At 35.8% G+C, this 25,809-nt stretch overlaps 2 protein-coding genes across 5 annotated transcripts; one reads left to right on the forward strand and one right to left on the reverse strand.

The window, feature by feature from the left end:
* Positions 1-8,748: 8,748 nt before the first annotated feature.
* LOC117340276 (tubulin-specific chaperone cofactor E-like protein) lies at positions 8,749-15,632 on the reverse strand. 3 transcript variants are annotated; one of them, XM_033902038.1, is made up of 8 exons: positions 15,527-15,621; positions 14,692-14,752; positions 13,722-13,895; positions 12,671-12,816; positions 11,437-11,621; positions 10,407-10,752; positions 9,639-9,790; positions 8,749-9,292 (listed from the first exon to the last, which is right to left on the reverse strand). In XM_033902038.1, exons 3-8 carry the CDS (start codon positions 13,843-13,845, stop codon positions 8,944-8,946), a joined length of 1,302 nt encoding a protein of 433 aa, XP_033757929.1. In that variant the 5' UTR covers positions 13,846-13,895; positions 14,692-14,752; positions 15,527-15,621; the 3' UTR covers positions 8,749-8,943. The 3 variants fall into 3 exon arrangements, with proteins under 3 accessions (XP_033757929.1, XP_033757928.1, XP_033757930.1); XM_033902037.1 differs by lacking the exon at positions 14,692-14,752 and having other exon boundaries at positions 15,527-15,632; XM_033902039.1 differs by lacking the exons at positions 14,692-14,752; positions 15,527-15,621 and adding an exon at positions 15,325-15,388.
* A 31-nt stretch (positions 15,633-15,663) lies between these two features.
* LOC117340277 (prenylated Rab acceptor protein 1-like) lies at positions 15,664-23,531 on the forward strand. 2 transcript variants are annotated; one of them, XM_033902040.1, is made up of 6 exons: positions 15,666-15,802; positions 16,126-16,158; positions 17,345-17,554; positions 18,592-18,689; positions 19,753-19,854; positions 20,888-23,531. In XM_033902040.1, exons 1-6 carry the CDS (start codon positions 15,732-15,734, stop codon positions 20,980-20,982), a joined length of 609 nt encoding a protein of 202 aa, XP_033757931.1. In that variant the 5' UTR covers positions 15,666-15,731; the 3' UTR covers positions 20,983-23,531. The 2 variants fall into 2 exon arrangements, with proteins under 2 accessions (XP_033757932.1, XP_033757931.1); XM_033902041.1 differs by lacking the exon at positions 16,126-16,158 and having other exon boundaries at positions 15,664-15,802.
* Positions 23,532-25,809: the final 2,278 nt, after the last annotated feature.

Consider the following 25,809-nt stretch of genomic DNA (forward strand, 5'->3'; position numbering starts at 1 on the left):
GACAGGCAGCCATCTTGGATTTTGACAATTGAAGTTTGTTATCGCTATTTCTGTGAAAGTACTGAAGGGATCTTTCTCAAATTTCATATGCAGGTTCCTCTTTGTTCCTGGTTATGCATATTGCATTTTGAGACTAATAAGAAAACAACAGGGCGGCCGGCAGCCATCTTGGATGTTGACAATTAAAGTTTGTTATCGCTATTTCTGTGAAAGTAATGAAGGGATCTTTCTGAAATTTCATATGCAGGTTCCCCTCAGTGCTTAGTTATGCATATTGCATTTTGAGACCAATCGGAAAACAACATGGCCGACAGGCAGCCATCTTGGATTTTGACAATTGAAATTTGTTATCGCTTTTTCTGTGAAAGAACTGAAGGGATCTTTCTCAAATTTTATATGGAGGTTCCCCTTGGTGCCTACTTATGCATATTGCATTTTGAGACCAATCGGAAAACAAAATTGCTGACAGGCAGCCATCTTGGATTTTGACAATTCAAATTTGTTATCGCTATTTCTCAGAAAGTAATGAAGGGATCTTTCTGAAATTACATATGCAGGTTCCCCTCAGTGCCTAGTTATGCATATTGCATTTTGAGACTAATCAGAAAACAACATGGCTGACAGGCAGCCATCTTGGATTTTGACAATTGAAGTTTGTTATCGCTATTTCTGTGAAAGTACTGAAGGATCTTTTTCAAATTTCATATGTAGGTTCCCCTCAGTGCCTAGTTTTGCATACTGGGACCAATACGAAAACAACATGGCCGACAGACAGCCATTATAGCTAAATCTTAAATTCTATATATAGGTTCCCCTTGTTTGAATAGTACTAGAGGGCTGTTTCTGAATTTACACAGATAAGTAAGACTTAGAGGAAGGGAAAAGTAGGGAAAAGATCAATCTGACATGGAACCTATAAAGATCATTCAATGGTGGGCGCCAAGATCCCTCTGGGATCTCTTGTTGAGTCATCAGATGCCTTTACAAATTGGCGATTTTGGTTATATGATATTTAAACTCATAATAATCCTGTCCTCATAACTGGCTGTGGCGAGGATGTTTCAATTCAATATAAATTACTTTTATTGTATTTTACTTATGAACTGTTGTATATTAAATTATGATGATGATATTTTTATACCTTAATTGTAATCAGCTAAAGAGATTTTAAGAATATGATAAATGGTATTTCAGATGAGTGAAAGTGATCATTTAATTTTCAAATTTACGGCTGTTGTATGAATGATCAATGATCACGAGTCATTCATTCTCTGCTTTATTGAGAGTTATGTCCCTTGGACGATTTTCATGTTTATCATGAAGTTACGGGTTGTAGATTGATGACAATTACAGTAACTCTTTCTTATGTTATATCTATGCAATAGTCATTTTATAGATATGATATCAAACCCATTCTTTAATGTTAATCTTCGCAAAAGTGTACAGCTTGAGATCGGGCATTCTCTGCCCACATCAACTTTCTACCGTGAGGCAGATCTTGTGTTAATTTAAGCAAAGGGAAGGAATCAGAGATCAGAATGGAGAATGGACACCAGAGGAATATTTACTTTGATGTCCTCAAAGACAAGCTAGAATTAATGTATCCATTTCCCTACAGTTTGTTATCCTGAAGGGATGATAAGATGACAGAGATGAAAATGTTCAGCCGATTGGCTGATTTCAGCCTTTTTGAGAATATCAGTGTAATGTAAACTTGTAATTTTTCCCATTGAAAAGATGGAGTAATCTAATTTTCAGCCTTTTTGTCCTTAGTCCATTTTCATCTCTGGATGACAAAGATTTCTCTGTAACATATGACAAGTTGTAGTTTTTATGTCACCTGAGTGAAGCTCGGAGACCTTTTCCAATCGGGCGTCATCCGTTATTAGTTAAACTAACTTTACACAATAATGATACTGTACAACAGTAAGCTATAAGGTAAGAATGAATTGAAGTCTTTTCAGTTGTCTGTGTTTGAGGAGAGAGACCTACAAAGATTTTCCCTATATTTTTCTATGATACCCAGCAGTCTTGTATTTTCTGATAATGTTTGATAATGCGGCTTAAATTATAATACACCAGCATGATGTTTAATAAACCATCTGATGATATAAAATTGCAATGTCTGTTCAGACGAAGATCATTATAATGTTGAAAGGTATATGTGAAAAGAATTTTATTATACATGCACATGTACAATAATTAAACATTTAATATGTCAACAAAATTTGTTGACATAAAACAAAAATAAACATTTTAAAATGCATACAGATTTTGTATTATTATAAGTTCACTTGTGAGAACAGAATTATGCTGCGCCAATGTGCTGTTCAGCTAAAGGTAAGTGCTGAATTTGTACAGAAATTTACCTTCTGAGTGACCCAAGACCGTATGTCTCGCATGTATACTGGTAGTAAAGAGGAGTAAGTGTTTGGACAAGTTCCAATGTTTTGCCAATTGAATAACATTGATAATTCAAGGGTTCATGTTTTTAGCCCACCATCATCAGATAGTGGGCTATTCAAATCGCCCTGCGTCCGTGGTCCGTGGTCTGTGGTCCGTCCGTCCGTCCATCCGTCCATCCGTAAACAATTTTTGTTATCGCTAATCCTCAGAAAGTACTGAAGGGATCTTTCTCAAATTTCATATGTGGGTTCCCCTTGGTGCCTAGTTATGCATATTGCATTTTGAGACCAATCGGAAAACAACATGGCCAACAGGAAGCCATCTTGGATTTTGACAATTGAAGTTTGTTATCGCTATTTCTGAGAAAGTGCTGAAGGGATCTTTCTCAAATTTCATATGTAGGCTCCTCTTGGTGCCTAGTTATGCATATTGCATTTTGAGACCAATCGGAAAACAACATGGCCGACAGGAAGCCATCTTGGATTTTGACAACTGAAGTTTGTTATCGCTATTTCTGAGAAAGTACTGAAGGGATCTTTCTCAAATTTCATATGTAGGCTCCCCTTGGTGCCTAGTTATGCATATTGCATTTTGAGACCAATCGAAAAACAACATGGCCGACAGGCAGCCATCTTGGATTTTGATAATTGAAGTTTGTTATCGCTATTTCTCAGAAAGTACTGAAGGGATCTTTCTCAAATTGCATATGTAGGTTCCCCTTGGTGCCTAGTTATGCATATTGCATTTTGAGACCAATCGGAAAACAACATGGCCGACAGGCAGCCATCTTGGATTTTGACAATTGAAGTTTGTTATCGCTATTTTTCAGAAAGTACTGAAGGGATCTTTCTCAAACATTTTTGTAAATTCCCCTTGGTCTGTAGTTCTGCATATTGCATCTTGGGACCAATAGGAAAACAACATGGCCAACAGGCAGCCATCGTGTATTTTGACAATTGAAGTTGGTTATCGTTATTTTACAGAAGGTACTGAAGGGATCTTTCTCAAATTTCATATGTAGGTTCCCCTTGGTCCCTGGTGTTGCATTTTGGGACCAATCGGAAAACAACAGACAGCCATTATCGCTAAATCTTAAATTTTATATATAGGTCATTGTTTGAAAAGTACTAGAGGGCTGTTTCTGAATTTACACAGATTAGTAAGACTTAGAGGAAGGGAAAAGTAGAGAAAAGATCAATCTGACATGGAACCTAACACCATAAAACCTGTCTTATCTGACACCTGCGGGATCTAAAGTAAAACCTGTCTTAGCCAACACCTTGTTAAGAAACACCATAAAACCTGTCTTATTCGACACCTGCGGGATCGAAAGTAAAACCTATCTTAGCCAACACCTTGTTAAGAAACACCATAAAACCTGTCTTATCCGACGCCCTGTGAGATCTAAAGTAAAACCTGTCTAAGCCAACACCTTGTTAAGAAACACCATAAAACCTGTCTGATCCGACGCCCTGCGAGATCTATAGTAAAACTTGTCTTAGCCAACACCTTGTTAAGAAACACCATAAAACCTGTCTTATTCGACACCTGCGGGATCTAAAGTAAAACCTGTCTTAGCCAACACCTTGTTAAGAAACACCATAAAACCTGTCTTATCTGACACCCTGCAGGATCTAAAGTAAAACCTGTCTTAGCCAACACCTTGTTAAGAAACACCATAAAACCTGTCTTATTCAACACCTGCGGGATCTAGCATAAAACCTGTCTTATCCGACACCCTGAGAGATCTACAAGTAATCCTGTCTTATCTCACACCTTGTGAGATATCTAATAAAACCTGTTTATATACATTTTTATCCTGCAACTGCCACCGCATTGTCAGAATCCACCCACCATATGTATTTTTAGGTCATCTGACCCGAAGGGTCAGGATGACCTATAGTCATCATGTTTTGTCCGTCGTCGTGCGCCGTCCGCCGTCCGCCGTGCGTAAACTTTTCACATTTCAAACTTCTTCTCAAGTTCCACCAGTGGGATTGAGCTGAAACTTGCCTGAAATGATGCTTGGATGGTCCTGACCAAGTGTTGTTATTTTTCGGGTCAGTCTGAAATCCAAGATGGCCGCCATGGCCGCCATTTTGAAAACACATTTGAAACTTCTTCTCAAGTTCCACTGGTGAGATTGAGCTGAAACTTGCCTGAAATGATCCTGGGATGGTCCTGAGGAAGTGTTGTTATTTTTCAGGTCGGTCAGAAATCCAAGATGGCCGCCATGGCAACCATCTTGAAAAATACATTTTAAACTTCTTCTCCAGTTCCACTGGTGCGATTGAGCTAGAAATTGGTGAGGATGTTAAGGAAGGAAAGCCAATAAAGTGTTGTTATTTTTCGGCTTTGTGAAAGCTTTGACATGGCAGCCACGGCAGCCATTTTGTAACATGATTGCGCAATCATGGTTCTTCTGAACAACACCTATTTCAAACTTCTTCTCAAATTCCATCAGTGGGATTCAGCTCTAACTTACCAGAAATGATCCTGGGATGGTCCTGACCAAGTGTTGTTATTTTTCAAGTCGGTCAGAAATCCAAGATGGCCACCATGGCAACCATCTTGAAAAACACATTTTAAACTTCTTCTCCAGTTCCACTGGTGCGATTGAGCTGGAAATTGGTGAGGATGTTATGGAAGGAGAGCCAATAAAGTGTTGTTATTTTTCAGCTTCATAAAAACTTCGACATTGCAGCCACGGCAGTCATTTTGTAAAATGATTGCGCAATCATGGTTCTTCTGAACAACACCTATTTCAAACTTCTTCTCAAATTCCATCAGTGGGATTGAGCTGAAACTTGCCTGAAATAATGCTTGGATGGTCCTGACCAAGTGTTGTTATTTTTCGGGTCAGTCTGAAATCCAAGATGGCCGCCATTTTGAAAACACATTTGAAACTTCTTCTCAAGTTCCACTGGTGAGATTGACCTGAAACTTGCCTGAAATGATCCTGGGATGGTCCTGACCAAGTGTTGTTATTTTTCAGGTCGGTCAGAAATCCAAGATGGCCGCCATGGCAACCATCTTGAAAAATACATTTTAAACTTCTTCTCCAGTTCCACTGGTGCGATTGAGCTAGAAATTGGTGAGGATGTTATGGAAGGAGAGCCAATAAAGTGTTGTTATTTTTCGGCTTCATAAAAACTTCGACATTGCAGCCACGGCAGCCATTTTGTAAAATGATTGTGCAATCATGGTTCTTCTGAACAACACCTATTTCAAACTTCTTCTCAAATTCCACCAGTGGGATTAAGCTCTTACTTACCAGAAATGATCCTGAGATAGTCCTGACCAAGTGTTGTTATTTTTCAAGTCGATCAGAAATCCAAGATGGCCGTCATGGCAACCATCTTGAAAAACACATTTTAAACTTCTTCTCCAGTTCCACTGGTGCCATTTAGCTGGAAATTGGTGAGGATGCTAAGGAAAGAGAGGCAACAAAGTGTTGTTATTTTTTGGCCACGTAAAAACTTTGACATGGCAGCCATGGTGGCCATTTTGTAAAATGATTGCGCAATCATGGTTTTCCTGAACAATACCTATTTCAAATTTCTTCTCAAATTCCACCAGTGGGATTCAGCTTTAACTTACCAGAAATGATCCTGAGATGTTTCTGGCCAAGTTTTGTTATTTATCGGGTCAGTCAGAAATCCAAGATGGCTGCCATGGCAGCAATCTTGAAAAACACATTTTAAACTTTTTCTCCAGTTCCACTGGTGCGATTGAGCTGGAAATTGGTGAGGATGTTAAGGAAGGGGAGCCAATAAAGTGTTGTTATTTTTCGGCTTTGTGAAAACTTTGACATGGCAGCCACGGCGGCCATTTTGTAACATGATTGCGCAATCATGTTTTTCCTGAACAACACGTATTTCAAACTTCTTCTCAAATTCCACCCGTGGGATTTGGCTCTAACTTACCAGAAATGATCCTGAGATGGTCATGGCCAAGTGTTATTATTTTTAAGGTAGGTCAGAAATCCAAGATGGCCACCATGGCCAACAGTGCCACTAAACCTGCAGAGAATGCATACTACAATATTATAAGGGTCTTTAATTTAGAGTCAGATGACCGTTAAGGCCCCTGGGCCTCTTGTTGCTGTATACGGCAGTGACGGAAAACAGCTGTATTTTGGAATCTTAGCACATGTGTCAGTTCGACTGATCGACACCTACTTCAAAGTGAAACCACGCTAAAAGGCGAACATATTTCTGTAATTTTTTACACCATTTCACTTCAAAATGATTATTTTTGATGATTATTTTATGACTGTTGCAGGATAAATAGAATACATGGTCAGTGTCTTAAAAATATAAGCTGTATTTTGGACTCGGGACAGAAAGACAAAAGTGGCTCGCCAAGGCTCGTCACTTTTGTCGTTCTTTACCCTCACCAAAAATACAGCTTATATTTTAAGACACTGACCATGTGTTCTCTATGTATATCTGACATGCTGTTAGATATAAAGTAAAACCTGTCTTATCTGAAACACAGATCTGCAGTAAAACCTCTTTAATCAGCTGACACTTTGTGAGATCTACAGTATACAATGTAAAACTAGCCCGAGTTTCCTCTGGCCCTGCCACCATTTCTGGTCCCAGACATGGTGACAGGGCCAGAGGAAACTCAGGCTAATGTAAAACCTGTCTTATTCAGGGTCTGATAAGAAATATCTCTGCATTCAACATGACAAAATTACTTCTCAAGTAAATTTTGAAAATTGCATAACCAACAAATTCAATGTTTTGTAATATTTTAATGTTCATTATAAAACAACAAATCACGTAAATCATGAGCACCATAAGTATCATCCTTGAAACAAAAACCTAACCCTAACATTAAAAATCTTTATCACAATCAATTGATAAATTAGAAAATAGAAAATATCATTTCTAAAATTCAATTGTCATAGCTTTGTCAATTAAATACAAAACAAAACAAAATTATTCTTTTTTTCTAAATGAAAAAAAGAAATTTTGTAATTAATACATGTATAATGAATTGGCAACATTAATTTCTAAATAATAATTAAAATCTTAAATAATGCCATCTTGGATCTGTTACCCTATTCTATACCATCATCTCCTATATATTGCCCACTAGCTCCGTTAGATTGCCCGCACAAGCTAAAGTAATGACTTATTTAAAGTCTAAGGATAGCTTACTCTAGCTGGCTCTGGTTGACCTATCTATAGCTGTATTGGGTTCATGAGTTAACAGTAATAATAATAAACGTATTTACTTGATATATTCACATAAACTTGAATGTACCATTCAAATTTTGGACGTAAAGAGCAATGTCGGCACCTGATAGCTAGTACACCAGGGGAACACAAAAACTTAACTTGGATTTGATAAATATCATATACAGTGTAGCCCGCAATTTTTCGGTTTCTCTGAAAACTGAAAACATTTTGTCAGATAGCCCACATTCATCAAATATGCTGCTTCAACAGACAGCCCCAGAACGCCATTTGCCATTCACAAATGATTAAGGAGATTGAAATATATTTTGAAATATTGAATATTGATAAAGGTTACTTAAAACGTAATAATAAATTTACTTGAGATGTACATAAGTTTCATACAAAAGATCAATTTGAAGTTACCGATTATCCATATTAAATGTCAAACCAGTTACCATCACTATACAAAGTCAATAACGAGCAATGCCAAAAGATAGTTATTGCCCGATTTAAAACTTTAAAATATCTTGAAAAAATGTTTAGGCTGGATTTGGTGACAGTTGGATTTAAATCCTTAACAGTTTCAGTGATAAACAGGATAACAGACTGCTAATTTGTATTAATACATGTACAATAACCAACACTGTACTTAGAAATATTTCCAATTTGACCTGTGATATTACATTCAGAATCAGAATATAAAATCCTTTCCTTGGTAGATAGACCTCGTCTCCTTTCAGTCCTTTACATGGAGCTATATTGTATCTACATGGATGAATTAGTGTCAGAATCTCAAAATACTGAAATATCTGTTTTTGCAAAAATTTAACATTAATATATAGGGGAGAACATATTTCAAAAATACTGAATTCAGTATAAATACCGGAAACTTTCATCCGTGTTTCTGCATTTTTATGGTATGGATCAGACAGCCACAATGCAGAGACATGCAAACACTTAATGTAAAAACAGTGCTGTAAATAAGAGGTCCAATAGGCAATTGGAACACATTGCCTTCGTCTGCCAATGTAGATTCCGATTCGGCCAATAGGTACCTTATGTTCATTTTGTAACAATTAAATAATGATTCACAGTCTTGGGCTAATTAAGATTCTGTAACGGTTACAAGAAAGAGATTTATGAAAAGAACTTATCTTTTTACTGTAACTGTAGTTGACCATGTACATCCCTAAAATCAAAGAATCCTTGACGATGAAATTGATCATTTGAGAATTTCACGAAATTCAATACAATGCTCTTCACAATCATATTTCTCTTAGTAATATTTGCCGTTGTCAAGGTAACTGTATCAACACATTGCACAACCATGTACTATAATCAACATTCAAAATAATTTTGGAATGATTACAAGCCAATCGCCATCACTGATATTGAGAGTGTGTAAAAATTTGTTAGGATAAATTAACTCTTGCGGGTTGATTTTCTCTTCGTCAACTATTCCCGTGTAAAATAGACGGAACTTGTGGGACGGAAGACCAGCAAACTCTTGAAGAAATTGTTTTAATTCGCGCACCGTTTGTGTAATACTGATGTCCATTTCTTTTGACTTTCCACCATCATCATCATCGTCATCATCATTCATCTTGACAATGAGTCTGCATGTTGTTTTAGGAGAAAGATCAAGGTCAACAAGATGGTCCAGTTTCCCATATGTTTGTTCAAGTTCATGATATCTGCAATAAAAATCAAGCAGAAAATGTCAAAAGGTTTTTCTTCAATTACGATATACATGATGTATATAACTCACTCAGTTCATGCTATTTTTAGATAATTTCTAACAATCAAAGTGATTGGTTGTTTATGTTGACATTTGGACAATCTGCATATTTTACAAGCTTCATCATATTTTGCAAGCTTTTTCTGCACAGCTGTCGAACATGACTTTTTCGGGGGAATCACATGACACTGTTTTAGCCAATCAGAAAGTGGGGAAAATATGATTTGATAAGAATTATTATATCAAAGGAAATTTATACTGGACACCTACATATTGAGCTATCAATGCTACAATACACAGACCTCCTTGGTGGGTTCTCCTTGTCCATGTAGAATCGTATGAAGGCCCGTTCAGCATCCTCCCGTTCTTGCTGGTTAATTGGACTGACATTCAGATGAGTGATATTGGGTAAGCGAGCTATGATCATTTGACGTCTCACTTTCTCGTTATACTCCTGGAAAGGGTTTCATATACACAATTTTAGTTAGAAGTTTAAAGGCTGTGAAATTTGAAATCTTGTTATAACTTAGGCCAAGCATATGTATGTGTGTGTTAAATTTGCGGTCTCCTTCTTATCTCTCGTTATATTCTGCAAAGTGTTTCAAGTACACAATTTTAGTTAGAAATTCAAATGCTGTGAAATGTGAAGTCTTATTATAACTTAGGCCAAGCAGAAGTATGTGTGTGTTTTGGGTCTCCAACTGACATGTATATCTCGTTATCTTCCTGGAAAGGGTTTCGAATACACAATTGTTAGAAATAGTAGAAAATTCAAAGGCTATGAAATGTCAAGTCTTGTCGTAACTTAGGCCAAGCAAAAGTATGTGTGTGTTTGGGGTCTCCTACTTATATATTGTTATATTCCTGAAAAGGGTCTCAAATACACATTTGTTAGAAATAGTTAGAAATTCAAAGGCTATGAAATGTCAAGTCTTGTTGTAACTTATAATAGACAATCAGAAGTATGTGTGTATGGTTCCCCCTACTTCACTAGCCAGAGTCCTTCAAGAATATCTACAGTACATCTTTCTTATCTGTAGTCAAAACAGGCCCAAGAATTGTTTACTTACCTCCAGAAAGGGAATATTTTTCATCCGTATATCACAGAGTTTTGGAATTTTTCTCAGTTCTTCTATATGTTCCCAGTTAGGTAACTTGGAGGAGCTGATATGTAGACATTTCAGGCACTGAAACACGGATGCTGCCTCGGAACATTCCGAAATCATATCTGCTAGATCAGACTCAATTGTGACGAGGGTTTCCAAGTTTGGAAAAACACATCCCAATCTGGAGATTTTCGACCATCTAGGGACTGCGTGTTTGTTGATGAACAGTTTTTTAAGGCTTGGGTAAGTCTCGAGGTTTTCTACATCTATAGATGCGTACCCATTAAGGCTAAGGTGGAGTTCACTCAGACTGAAAATAAACAATTGCAAGCACATGTTAATAATTTTCATATTGTCCTCACAAAATGTTAATAACAAATATACACAATATTGTTTTAAACTTATGATCATGTATATATAATACTGCATTACTTTTCAGGTGTTGAGGGTTATTGAATGTGATATATATATACAGTAGGTGACAATATTTGTGAATTTCATGATATTGACTATTATTGATGAAAAAGTAAAATTAAATATCCAGCCAATTTTTAGGTAAATATATAGATAATGTTTACATGTTTAATGTGAACATTTGACAAGTTGGTGTTGAGCGCATTGTCGGAATACACCCACCATATATAGTTTTGCTGTATACGACAGTGACGGAAAACAGCTGTATTTTGGAATCTTAGCACATCGTCGATTCGACCGACCTACTTCAAAGTGAAACTACGTTTAAAAGGTGAACATATTTCTGTCATTGTTTCACTTCAAAATGATTATTTTTGATGATTATCTTTTATTATTGTTGCAGGATAAATAGAATACATGGTCAGTGTCTTAAAATATAAGCTGTATTTTTGGCTCGGGACAGAAAAACAAAAGTGGCTCGCCACTTTTGGCTTTCTTTACCCTCGCCAAATTACAGCTTATATTTTAAGACACTGACCATGTATTCTCTATGTATTAAAATTAAAGGCAAAACTATTACCTGGGAAATATCTTCAATAAGGTGTGCATAGAGGACCAGGTGGTCTGGGTGTTGTTTAAGATAAGCAGATTGACATTGGGAAAAGTCAGTGTCTCCACATCAGGTCCCAGAGAGCCAGCTGTCAGGGTGTTGGACGTCAAATTCAGTGTTTGTAGACGAGGTATATGTGTTATCATTGACAACACCTGTGATAAAAATAGGGTAGTTAACAGTGATCAGTGATTTTTCAGGCTATTTTGGGAAAAAAATATTTCCTGCAAATTGAAAAAATTTTAATGAGGAAACTTACCGTTTTGGGAAATTTGAAACGTTTACATAAAAGCTATTAAACAAAACACATTGGATATATTTTCATCACTTTAATTTGTTTCAATTTTTTTTTTGATTTTTTTCATCATAATGGTGCAGCCGTTCTGTTGCATTTCATGATCATTCTAGCGCTTTAAAGACAAGTGACATGTAACATAATGGGGAAAAAAAAAGGTCTGGGTTAAAATATCCGGAATCAAAATTGGCAAGTTGTTGGGAATTTCAGCAGGTTAATTGGGAATTTTTAAATGAAATGTCTTTGGGAATGGGATCTGTATCCGGCCCCATTTATATACATGTAGGCTGAAAAATTACTGGTGATCTATGTCTAAATATATATGCATATACATTGTATATCTAGGGACTTATGGCAGGTCTAAATCAGCTGGTTAGTGCAAAAATGTTGACCTGTCTATAAAGAACACCTGTCTATAAAGACCACCTGTTGATAAAGATCATTTTTGGTTTCTCCTTTGAGCAGTCTTTATAGACAGGTTTCGCTGTATATAGAACAGGTAAGTACATGTATACTACAAAATCAAATGCTTTTGTGGGGCTCAAATTCTGTGATTAAAAAAATAAATTTTCCACCATTTGGTGGGATCAACTAAACTTTTGAATTTGCTGCACCTGAAGAATTCACTAAATTTCACATCACTGTATATTCTTAACAGGTCTAGCAAGCTAAATAATGTTCATAAAGGCACAGCATTTTAGTTTTTACTGCAAATATTTCTGTTTAGTGAAAGCATTCCTTTTATTTCATGATTTCTTGTCTTGCAAATTTCAATTTGAGGATTAAGAGCACTCTAAAAATCGAGAATTCTCTTCAACGCATCTTCGCTCTGCACGATTACGAAATGACTAATTAAGTCACAATTATTCAATCATCATATAGATACCTAATTATGTTGTCTTTAATTACCTCCTTCCAACATGTAAACAAGTTATTTGTAATGTCAAGTTCTGTAACACGGCAACACAGCGATGCAATGGCGTCACTTGGTCCAGCACACGTGACTCTGTTGTTGTCCAGAACAAGAATTGGCGGAATCACAAGACCTCCACTATCTGTTTCAACAAAAAATTCCATACAAGTACATGTAATAAATTAGCCCAAAATTCATTTCATTTTTTTTATTTCAAAACACATACTTCCTTGTAAACACAGTATCTATCCACATATTTAAACATAACTATATGCATGTTGGATTACAAGAATATTAATTTAACCTTTAATTTTTGGGAAATGTCTTAAAAAAAATTCATATTATTCTACAGTATCCTGTAAAAATCAAGATAAGACAATTGTTCATGCCATTAACTTATAGCGCCAAAAATAAGTTTTAAAAAATACAACAACAAAAAAGCGATCATCAAGGTGATTTTGACAAAGTAATTGTGTTATTATTTTGGATATACAGGTAAATATATATATACAAGTTTTTATATATATATGTCTAGTAAGTAATAATGACGGTATAAACCAAAATAGTTACTGGATCCTAACAAACAAATGTTGGATGCGTATTACTAGAAATAGATATATATACTGTGCCACAATTTGTTCCCTAAAATCAATTGACAGTTAAATTTGTATGACATTGATTATAATATCATACCTTTCTTGCCTGGAGCGTTTGTAGATAAATTTGTATGACATTGATTACAATACCATCATGATACCTTTCTTGCCTCGAGCGTTTATAGATAAATTTGTATGACATTGATTACAATACCTTACCTTTCTTGCCTGGAGCATTTGTAGATAAATTTGTATGACATTGATTACAATACCTTACCTTTCTTGCCTGGAGCGTTTGTAGATAAATTTGTATGACATTGATTACAATACCTTACCTTTCTTGCCTGGAGCGTTTGTAGATAAATTTGTATGACATTGATTACAATACCTTACCTTTCTTGCCTGGAGCGTTTATAGATAAATTTGTATGACATTGATTACAATACCTTACCTTTCTTGCCTGGAGCGTTTGAAGAAATGTAGACTTTGAAGTCACTAGTGTTATCCTCATCACTGTACTTGGCATTGATAGCATGTATTAGGGAAAAATCTTCAGTTTGTCGATCTTCCATCATTGAATCAGAAATACACAGGGGTGCGTAATACTAGGATTCTGACAACATACCTAAAACAGCAGAATAATATATAGACTTCTTTTTTTGCAATACAATGTGTTTGTTTTATATACTGAAAAGATCTACAATGAAAAATTGCCTGGTTTACAGGAAATAAAAAGATGGAATTGGTGTAATTGAAATATTACACGCAACTACTCCATCATCTGTGAAAATTTCATGCATGCATCTTTAGTACCCTTGTCAAATTTAAGGTTGATCTGACATCTCCCGGATAGAGCACTTATGGGAGGAGTTGGAAGGAAAGATAAGACAAAAATAGGCCAGGCCATCCATACAAATGAGAAAGGTCAACACCCTGGTCAATTCAATAAACAAAAGAGTGTGCAACCACTGCAGGGGGGCATACACGATATTGATGGGCCCAGAAAGCTATTCATATTGAGAGGGTGAGAGGGGTATACCCTTGGATCATGGATCAACCTAAAATTTGACAAGGGTACTAAATGAACATGGATGAAATAAAAGGGTGGTTTCCATCTTTCAATTTAATATGTTATTCATTACTACATTCTATAACATCTTTTATTTCTTTCGTAAACCAGGCAGTTTCTAATTGTATTGCTTTTTTCCTTTTATCACAGTATACAGATCATCAACCAGCCTTTCTAACTTGCTTATTCTAATTGATATTTAGCAAATAAATAATAAAAAAAAAAAATTCACTCTTGTTGGCCTGGATGGAAGGGACAGTAGAAGGGAAATGATCAGAGAAATTAAAAGCCTATTTCTAATTATTTCAAGTAAAAACATTTTCGCCGTGATATACATTGTACATGTACTTACACAGGTAAATGACCACCTGAGAATCAGCCACTGTCCCAAAACAGACTATCTGTAGCTTTACCTGTAATTATATAGTACATATTGTTCTCTACCTGTAGCAACACTTCCTATGCCCATTGTTAAAATGGGAAGACACCTATTCAACTACCTTTCCAGTTAACTTGACACCTATCTGGGTGTATATTGTCAATTTCCTGGCTGTCCGATTAATATTTGTTCTATAAAGTATAAAAACTATAAAGTAAATAAATCCTATCCTTACTGTCATGGGGTTATATAGATACTATATATAGGGTATAACTTTAGGGTACAACTTTAGGGGGGAGGGAGGGGGGTGAGAGTCTTCAAACCCTTTTGTGAATCTCTGGCTATAACTGAACCCTGAACGTTCAGTGGATGTTGTAACAGTCCAGTATGGGTGTTTACATTCTATCTATTTTTTTGCACTATGGATTATTTTAGCTTAAGATAAAAAGATTTTGACTTAAGTTTAAAAAAAAAGTCAACTTAAGTCTAATTTTTTTTAACTTAAGCTAAAATAATACATAATGCAAAAAGAGGTTTTTCAACTTAAGTCAAAATCTTTTTTGCTTCAGTCAAAATATTTTTAGCTTAAGTCGAAAAACTTTTTACCTTAAGTTATTATGTAGGCATATCAAATATCAAAACGGCTTGCCATACCAGACGTCACATGGTGTCAGTGCCAGAGGAAACTCGGCCTAGCTGCTTAGCTGTGCTTGTGAACTGTTCATTATTGCGTTCCCATTAAAAGTATGCAACCTGAAATCCAGTATAAGCTGTTTTCATTTTTCTAGTATTTAGATATATTACTTACCTATGTTAAAATTGTGATGCAGTAGCAGCTTTGGATACCTGGGACCGCTGAGATCAGTCAGAAAGTAGAACTGCAAAATGAGTCAGATGTAAACATTGATCTACCGGAAGTGTGTTCTACGTCATCAAAATATGGGTAGAAACTCGTCACACTCACCACGTACACACGCGAGGTGATGATTTGACAGGTAGTAGATCGAACTGTTATGGAAAAGATTGATCTTAGCAGCCTGGAAGGTGATATCAACGTCCCGGAATCTCAAGTAAAGAAAAGAGGGTAAGAATCGTGTCCCACATCAATATTAAATTTGAAATAAAAATATGTTTACAAGTGAACGCAGAGAAAGGATGATGGGGAAAGAACGTTTTCAATTTATTGCAATATTTGGATATAAATAGTTTCTGGCTCTATTTGTTTGACAATACTATACATAACGACCTTGCTTTTCTATCACATAATGTATTCCATTTCGGACTATAATTGAATTCGAACAGTTGTATATAGGTATTGTCACAACGAACATGTACAGTAATAATTATAAAAGATTAAAAAAATAAATAAAAATAAACTTTTCCACACTTGACGTTTCTCATATCTAGATTCCATAACCATATGTCTGCAATGAAGAATAGGTAAGATTTCACTAAGTGGGTGTACAGTAGTATAGTACGTAATACGCTGTAGTTTGGTAATACAAGTAAGTTTAAGTATTTCAAGATTTTTTGAGGGGTATGGTACATGTATATATATACCTACATTTACATTCATGTGTATATACCCCCTTTATTATTGTATGCTTAAAGGCTTTCGTTTATAAAAATATTGGTTCACTTTTCACTTTACCATCGGTAGACAGCCTTTGCTTGGAATCGAAAATCCATAGTTAAACGATTCTTCGACACATCCTTTCTAATGAAATAAAAATTGTACCCCTCCCAACAGGGTAACCTTTATTATTTTACCGAATGCTTAATGGCTTTCATTTATAGAAAAATAAGTACATGTATTTGTTCACTCTTCACTTCACCAATGGTATAACAGCTTTTGTTTGGAATCGAAAATACATAGTAAACCAATTTCTCGACACATCAATCCTTTCTAATGAAATAAGAATTAATACTGTTTGTATGTTTGGACTACCTTGAATCCCGCATGCATTTCTTTAAACTATTGAAGGAATATGATTTCAGTTTTGCTGTATTAGCAATACTGGTTGGTGACCATGCAGTTCGGGCCTAAGATGTGTTCTGCTGATAGAAGAAATATGCTTTGAAAATATCCTCCACAAACTTCTATAATTACCCAGGTGTTTCAGCTGCAAAATTCCATATCACATGTTATATAATTACATGTTATATAATTACATGTTATATAATCACATGTTATATAATTACATGCAAGTGGCATTTAAGAACTTGTCACCAGCCAGTATATACATAATCTTTTATTTAATTTTTTTCCCATTGGGTGAACAGAATTATTGGTGTATATATTTATTATAATCATAAGAATCAGAATATTTAAATATGATATAAACAAAAAAATGCAATGCATATTTCATAATTCAGATTTTTTGGTAAATTGTGTTGGAATTAATTTTCCATTATTTATTACATGACAATTAATGTATTATGTTGATGTTTTCTCTGTCTGCATGTACCAGGGATGCTGGTTCTCCTTTCTCTTTACACTGACCCTCTTTAAATGAAATGTTTTAAGAACACTGGTATAATCCACAAGCATAATAACTGTAAGCATAATAGTTGTAATGCATATGAACATTTATGTAATACTGTATTAAGATTTATTGCATTTCAGAATCATGGCATTGACCCTGTCAAGTGTGTCAGCTCGAGAATGGCTCGCCCGTACTCGGGAAGGAATCAAGCCATGGGGAGAATTCATCAATACCAGCAGGTTCCAGGTCCCAAAGTCTGTTGCACCAGTTCCAAAAAGAATAATGAAAAATATTGAACAGTTTCAAAGCAATTACCTTTTTGTCTTCCTCGGACTAGTCCTGTTCTGTGTGTAAGTATAGGTCAGAACCCTTGAGTTTAACAAATGCTTAGTACCTAGTACTTCTAGACCTGGTTTATGTGTAAGTATAGGTCATGACCCTGAGAGTGTAACAACTTTGTGTACGTATAGGTCATGACCTTAGTGTAACAAATGGTCAGTACCAAGTACTTCTAGACCTGTTCTATATGTGTAAGTAAAGACCTGTATCTAGTGAAACAAATACTCTGCAGTACTAACTTAAAAGTGATAAATCAGTAGGAAAAAATATTTAACAGGAGAAAATTCAAGAACCTCTAAGGGCTCTGTATTTTATTCTAGTCTCCGGATTTTTCTTCACCTCAGTGTTGTTTTCTGACAAATCATAAAACAAACATGAAAAAGACCAGTTATTAGACCCCACTCTTCAGTCAAAATGACAATTTCTTATGTATGTATCAAGATAAATATAATACATTTCCACCCATTTCATATCTATTAAATATAAAAATTAAGAACTTTTATTTGGTCAATATGGTATTATACCAACCTTGTAAAATCTTAAATATTGACCTCAGACTTTACTTTTGGTTAATATTTGATTCTACCAGATCGATATAACACCATACTGACCTGAGAAGTCCATATAACTGATCATTATTTATATACATTTCCAATTGAAATGAAGTCACTTTTTTAAGGTCTGGTGCTTTTGACAAGTCAATTTGAACATTTTGGGTTTTTGTTTTGTGAACTGATGAAATATGGTGAACAGATTAACGTAGTGAGCTTTTAAAAAAAATGGAAAGAAATACCAAAAACAGAATGACATTTTTTGGAGATTTATTACACAAATTATGAACTTTAGAATGAAATAATAGATATTGTATATATATAATTCATATTGATATATCACAACTGAAATTATAGGATCTTTGAATTTTCTGTCATCAAATCAAAAAAATGTTATTATACGCTGTCAGAAGCAACAAGATTGTTTCTTTTATAAATTATTTCTAAGTGAAACAATGAGACAAACAATAATATCTGTATTGTGTTTTCTGTTGCAGACTTACCTCCCCTATGTTACTGATCGCCATAGCAGCATGTTTAGGAGCATGTTACATCATCAACATCAAAAATCATGAGAAGAAATTGTCAATAATGGGTAATTGTTTTCTACTCAGTAATGTATATGATAGTTTTACAAGGAAATGTTGTTCCATTAGAATTATTCATCCTAGGGAGTACATGTACATGTATAGGTAAAAGACTATTAAGTGTTTTGCCAATTCAATATGAAACCCTTCAAGTTTAACAGCTGTTGGTTGTTCACAAATTGTTCCAATTTATATCTATTGGGTTGACGATAGCACAGTCGGTTAGAGTGCCAGCCACATAACCTCAGGTGAAGATCTGAGGTGTGGTTCAACACTCCCAACCTGTGTCGGTTCGTTTCTCAAGAAGCTGAGGAACTGACCAGTCTGTGTTGTGTCCTAGGGCAAGTCATGTACACCTTACCGTAATTTCTCTGGATGGCATGCAACAGGCCTCCCATATGTTGTTTAGTGAAGAGGTCACCAACTACTACCACCTCAAAATGACCCTTGCTCCAGGCTGTTCACTGGGCAATAAACCCAGCAAACAAACCAGACCTGCTGGATATCAGGAAAAATGCCAGCAAATGTACATTGTCCTGTTATAATCATATCACTCTAATTAAAACCTAGATGCCCATTCTCACTAACATCTAAGGGGTCACGTCGGGGTGACCTTTTGGATTAGCCAATCAAATGACTACTTCCAGAATCTTGGAAGTGAATTTTATTTGTCCAAATAACTATGCCTAGAGTGCATAGCATGCATAATCTGTCAATTTGTTTCAAGTCATTTCGTCCCAGAAAGCATAGAGCTACATGTGTATACATGCTGTGCTGAAATGGTTTGCTTCAGATGCATACTGTGATGAAATGGTTTGCTTCGATGACATTGACAAATTGACGATTCGCCCTGAAAGTGAAATACAAGATCATTAGAACGTGACCCCTTATGGGATGTTGTTAGATGTTCATGTAACATAGTGAGAATGGCCATCTAGATTTTAATGAGATTGTAATCATATAAGCTAGTTTCGCGTCAGTTTACCTTATTTCAGTAGTTCCAGTATTAGATGGATGGTAAACGTATCTGTTTGTATTAACATAAAAATGTTGTACTATTTATTTATATAGGTAAAGAGTTGAGTGTTTCCCAGCAGTATGGAGCCGTGGGCTTGTGTTCTTTCCCTCTGTTTTGGTTGGCCGGGGCGGGTTCTGCTGTTTTCTGGATTATTGGTATGTATGAAAGAAAGAAAAGTCAAATAAATTATAAACCAGATCCCTTGAGCTTTTACTATGTTGTATATAGCCAATATCATATTAGTTAATAATTTCAATGAAATATATTTTCAGCCACAAATGAAAATAAAAAGTTTTCTGGCTGTTCTGTCATTGTAGTTGATGAGAAACAAGGACAGCACCATTGACCCTTATACAGACAGAAACTTGTTAAGCTTTTGAATAAATATGATAACAAACAACCAGCATACAACACGTTAGCTATAGTTGTACCACTTAATGAATCTAAAGAATATAAAATATCAGCCAGAGGAATACTTAGAGTTGGGGTTTAAAATACTCTCAAAAATGACACCCGGGCCCAGTTGTTCAAAGGTGATTAAACGACTAATCACAGTTTAATAACAATTTTAAAATCCTCATGCAATCTATTGTGGTAAAACTAACTTGAGAAAATTTTACGAAACTATAGGATGCACTTGTCAGTCTCCTCCTGCCTATATATTATTTTATGCCATCTTGAATTGTATTGTATATATACCAATGTTTTGTTTGTCACAGGGAGAGGGCTTTGAATAAGTTGTACAACTTGTGCCCAATCCCGTTGCTTAAAGGCACAGGGGCTTGGCACGATTTTCCAAATGATAGTCCATATATATATGTATATAGTATCAAGGATACTATATACATATATATATAGACTATCATTTGGAAAATCGTGCCAAGCCCCTGTGCTTAAAGGCAATAAAAATATGTTTAAATAAAATTTAAAAAAATCCTCCTGCCTGCCTATTTTAAGGAATATACAGTCATGTACATACACAGATTTTGAAGTAAAAGAGAAATGAGATTCTCTTTAATCATGTGGTTAAGCTTACAGTGTATATAATCACCTTTTGACCAACAGGGCCCAGAAATTAAAAAAAAAAAAAATTAAAACTCAGTGTTAGACAGGCAAGGTTTTTTTAGCTGGACTTTGATAACAATCCCATAAAGGCCCAAGTTGTAATGATGGTTTGTTTATTTTCAGGTGCCTCATTTTTCGTTATAATGCTTCACGCCTCGTTTTACACCCAGCCTGAAGAGGGCGAAGAAGTCGATCTGATGATGGACGAAGTTGTATGATGTCACTCATTCAGCAATAGAGTGAAGAAGGAGGAATTCTGACTGGATGTGATGTGCCATTCTTTATAACAGAACTTCGAGAAGGACAAGATCAAACATGACGTGATAGATCTAAGAAAAACTGGGAAAAACTTTGACTATACTAAGCAAATAACATGCCTATATTTAATAAGCTTTTATTATTTAGTTAAATTAAATTTAGACCATTTCATTTGAATTGTGGGTCTGATATTCTTTGGAGAAATCTGTATGCTCGTTTAGAATCAAAATTGCCCCTCTTGCAAATGTAATCCTCTGGACAGACACTCATTCTTACGCATTTTGTAACTTGATAAAAATGTTTTGTGTTAAATATGAATGTTTTAATGATGGCATAGTAGATTCTCCATATGCCTAATTAGTAATCAAAAATTAAGAAGTTTTAGAAATCTCAAGTCAAGGTCTTTTTGAGCCTAAATTAAAAAGAAATTTTCCTCTTGTTTATCCCTCTACTTTGTGCTCAAAGGGTGTTAAAGAATATTGTATATTTTTGTTAAATATATTGTTAACAGCTTATGTTTTGTGTATGTATATACAATATACATAAATGTGGGAATACTTGTGATATTAAATCTACAGAATTTATTTACAAAAATCTTTTACTGTATATAGAACTAATATATTTCTTGATGTTAGAACTTCATCTGCCTGGTGAAACGGAAATTATTTAAAAAAAGAAAAAACAAACAAACAAACTTGATCATAGCAGAGATATGAATAACAAAACTATAATGTAGGTCTTGCTTTTTCGCCAGTTTTTTCCAGCAGCTTGTGCTTTCATAAATTGGGAAAATTAAGTAAGGTTTTAGTGAAAATGGGCTAGATATATGTACCTGGGTTTTTTTTTCTCCATTTTATCATTGAAACTTATTATTTAAAATCAAAATTTTGAAAATCCAATAAGCACAGAAAGAAATATAGCTCATGATATGAGACACAATATTAGCATCCCAGCAACTGTACCCTTAGCAGTGATTTAAGTTTTGATAGTGGACTTCAAGTCCCTGAGGTTTGCTTTGATCCTGTGTGTCACGTCTTAAATTCTTACAAATAACTGGAATTGTTCAGAGTATGCACACATTTCATTTTATTTTTAAATTATTCAAAATTATCCGATATCCAACAACTATGAAATTGATTAAGCAATTTAAACAATGTTGAGACACCTTCCCATCTACACTTTTACACTTATGAATCAAAGGACAAACCATCTGTTTGGTGCAGTTTTATGGCCTTGATTTGAAATTTACTTTATTCATCACACAATGGGCCTGTTATCCACTAAATTTGACAGTGTAATATTTTTGCATGTGTTCTAGTGTCATATACCCTGGAGAATTTTTGATTGTCGGCATGTGCCAGTAAGAATAATATAATCTAACATTGGTCTGTTCCCTGGACAGGGATATCTCAACTCGAGTGTAAGAGTTTGGCCAGTCAGCACGAGGTTTGCCAGCCAAACTCTTACACGAGGGTTGAGATATCCTTGTTCGTTGAACAGAACCATGTTTGATTATTTTTCTCACATACTTGCAAACAAATGTAAGTTTTTCTGAAATTTTTCATCGTGCCACCTTCAATGCTCCTTGGAATGTGGGTCAAAATTGATGACATCATCATTTACGACATGGTTACGCAATGTAAAATGATGACGTTACGTTATTGTGAGCAGTGTCATATAGTGCGTGCCAGCTGTCTTCATCCCCGTGTGAGTTCAATTTATTTTTTCCCTAGAAAAAGCGGGATAACCCTGTGAAGTATGTGATAATTGATTGTGAATTACACAACAAAATTGTTGTCATGGTTTGATTATGCCCTCCACATTTTGACTTTAAAACACGTCAAAATGAAAGGTTTTTAAGTTATATGATAAAAAACATCTTTGATTTCATTTTATGAAACTCGTCTTAAAGTTTGAATTTTTGCTTGCCAAGGTTTGCAAAGTAAAACTTTTGTGACTCATTTCATAAAATCGCATATGAAATGAAAACTCATTCCAGATTATTTCTCAAATCAAAATCATAATGAAAAAACTATCGTGCATAATAGAAAAACTAAAAAACTAAGTGATTTGAATTGTCTTGCTTGGAGGGAAGGAGAGAGAAAGTTATGTGATTGAGAGAAAGAATCGAAAACAGCATCTCAGTTTTAAGATTTTAGCTGTTTGCCTACCATACATGTTCCTTGCTCCACGTTTCTGTCTGAGGAAATGTTAATTCTATCATGAACTTGTCTTAGAATAATTCTATCTTGTAGAACTATTACAGCACTGTAATAAATACATGGTGTATTTATATATATTGAAAATTTGACTGAACTGAAATATTGTAGCAAATACATGTAGTTACAACCATAGGTCAATTCAGAGACTGAGGAAAATGCTGAAAGCCACTAATAGTGTCTGTTAATAACAGGTTTAAGAAAAACTCTTTACTTTTTTCTTCAGCTCCGGAGTATGGGTTGTTACTTTGAGGGAGAAATATGAAAATAAAGGTGAAAAAGCAACACTATCTAGAACTTGTCTTTTTTTATCTGCGAAATTCAGAGATCTTAATTTCCGTTGGTGTTAAACATTTTTGAAATACCATTTGCAAATCAATATGAAGAGCCAGAGAATCTGCTATGGAAAGTTATCACTGTCAACATGAATATTTACATTAGTCCATATTTAAGCATAAATAATCAATTATCCATGCAATACAAGTTCTCTCTATAGCTAAGTGACTTTATCATTCAGGAACTGTGATGGTAGCAAGATTTACAACAAAGCCACTGCTTTTAATGCTGTATCATGGGTCTAAATTTCATAAAGGATAATCTGTGAACCGTACATAACCCATTTGAAATACTTCCTGATAACACAATTTATTCAATTGGAATATTAATAACAGAATTTTCAAGATGGAGTTCATGCATGCAACTTCAAAGTAACACGGGTCATAATTCCAAAAAATAATTTTGAATTAGACATGGGGGCCCATGTTTCAGGGCCATCTGAACTATGCACAACTAGTTATGAAAGTCTAAATGTGATTTTCAAGATGACATGTATGCTTCCATCTGTTGACAAATGGCCATCTTGAATGTGACAAGGGTACAAGTTTCACTTGGAACTGTCTAGATTTATTAAACTCGCAGAAATGTGCCGCATTGGAATAGCTGTCATGATAGATGAAATCTGTTAAGTTAATCATCTTTAAAAATGATAAAGCAGCTTGAAACCATTCATCCCAATGTCAAGGCCATGCTGACATCACATCTACATGCCAGAACTGTGTGATTCTGTCTGCAGATGATGCATGACATAACAAGATTCTCATCTGCAAATACTATACTATACCTAATCTAACATTTCAAGTTTGCAAACAGTCACCACACTACCGATGCGTAAGCTTGATAACAAAGACAAACCCTACCGATAAATTATCTAATTTTTCCAGAAACAAAATACAAGAAAATCAATCGCAACAGCAAATGGGTCGAACAAGCGATGAGTCAAACAGTCAGTGGGTCAAAGAGGGGATCAGTCCAGCAGAAAATATGTCAACAGGCGATGGGTCCAACAGTCAATGGGTCCAACAGGCGATGGTCCAAAAGCAAATGAGTCCAACAGGCGATGATTCAAATGGCAATGGGTCCAACAGTCAAGGGGTCCAACAGTCAATGAGTCCAACAGGCGATGGGTCCAACAGGCAATGTCCAAAAGCAAATGAGTCCAACAGGCGATTATTCCAATGGTGATGGGTCCAACATGCAATGAGGCCTATGGGTCCAAAAGTCAATGAGTCAACAGTCAATGGGTCAACAGTCAATGAGTCCAACAGGCGATGGGTCCAACAGTCAATGGATCCAACATGCGATTGTCCAAAAGCAAATGAATCCAACAGGCGATGGTTCCAACAGTCAATAGGTCAAAGAGGGGATCAGTCTAACAGAAAATGGATCCAACAGGCGATGTTTCCAACAGTCAATGGGTCAACAGTCAATGAGTCCAACAGGCGATGGGTCCAACAGTCAATGGATCCAACATGCGATGGTCCAAAAGCAAATGAATCCAACAGGCGATGGTTCCAACAGTCAATAGGTCCAACAGTCAATGGGTCAACAGTCAATGAGTCCAACAGGCGATGGGTCCAACAGTCAATGGGTCCAACAGGCGATGGATCCAACAGTCAATGGGTCAACAGTCAATGGGTCCAACAGTCAAGGGGTCCAACAGGCGATGGGTCCAACAGCGAATGGGTCAACAGTCAATGGGCCCAACAGTCAATGGGTCAATGAGTCCAGCAAGCGATGGGTCCAACAGGCGATGAGTCCAATAGTCAATGGGTCAACAGTCAATTGTCCAACAGGCGATGGTCCAAAAGCAAATGAGTCCCAACATGCAATGATTCCAATGGCGATGGGTCCAACATGCAATGAGGCCAATGGGTCCAACAGTCAATGGGTCAATGAGTCCAACAGTCAATGGGTCCAACAGGCGATTGGCCCAACAAGCGAAGGGTCCAACAGGCGATGAGTCCAACAGTCAATGGTCCAACAGGCGATGGTCCAAAAGCAAATGAGTCCAACATGCAATGATTCCAATGGCGATGGGTCCAACATGCAATGGGTCCAACAGTCAATGGGTCAACAGTCAATGGGTCAATGAGTCCAACAGTCAATGGGTCCAACAGTCAATGGGTCCAACAGTCAATGAGTCAACAGTCAATGGGTCCAGCAGGCGATGGGTCCAACAGGCGATCGGTCAATAGTCAATGAGTTCAACAGGCGATGGTCCAAAAGCAA

The sequence above is a fragment of the Pecten maximus genome, chromosome 13, assembly GCF_902652985.1.
Source record: "Pecten maximus chromosome 13, xPecMax1.1, whole genome shotgun sequence".
NCBI lineage: Eukaryota > Metazoa > Mollusca > Bivalvia > Pectinida > Pectinidae > Pecten > Pecten maximus.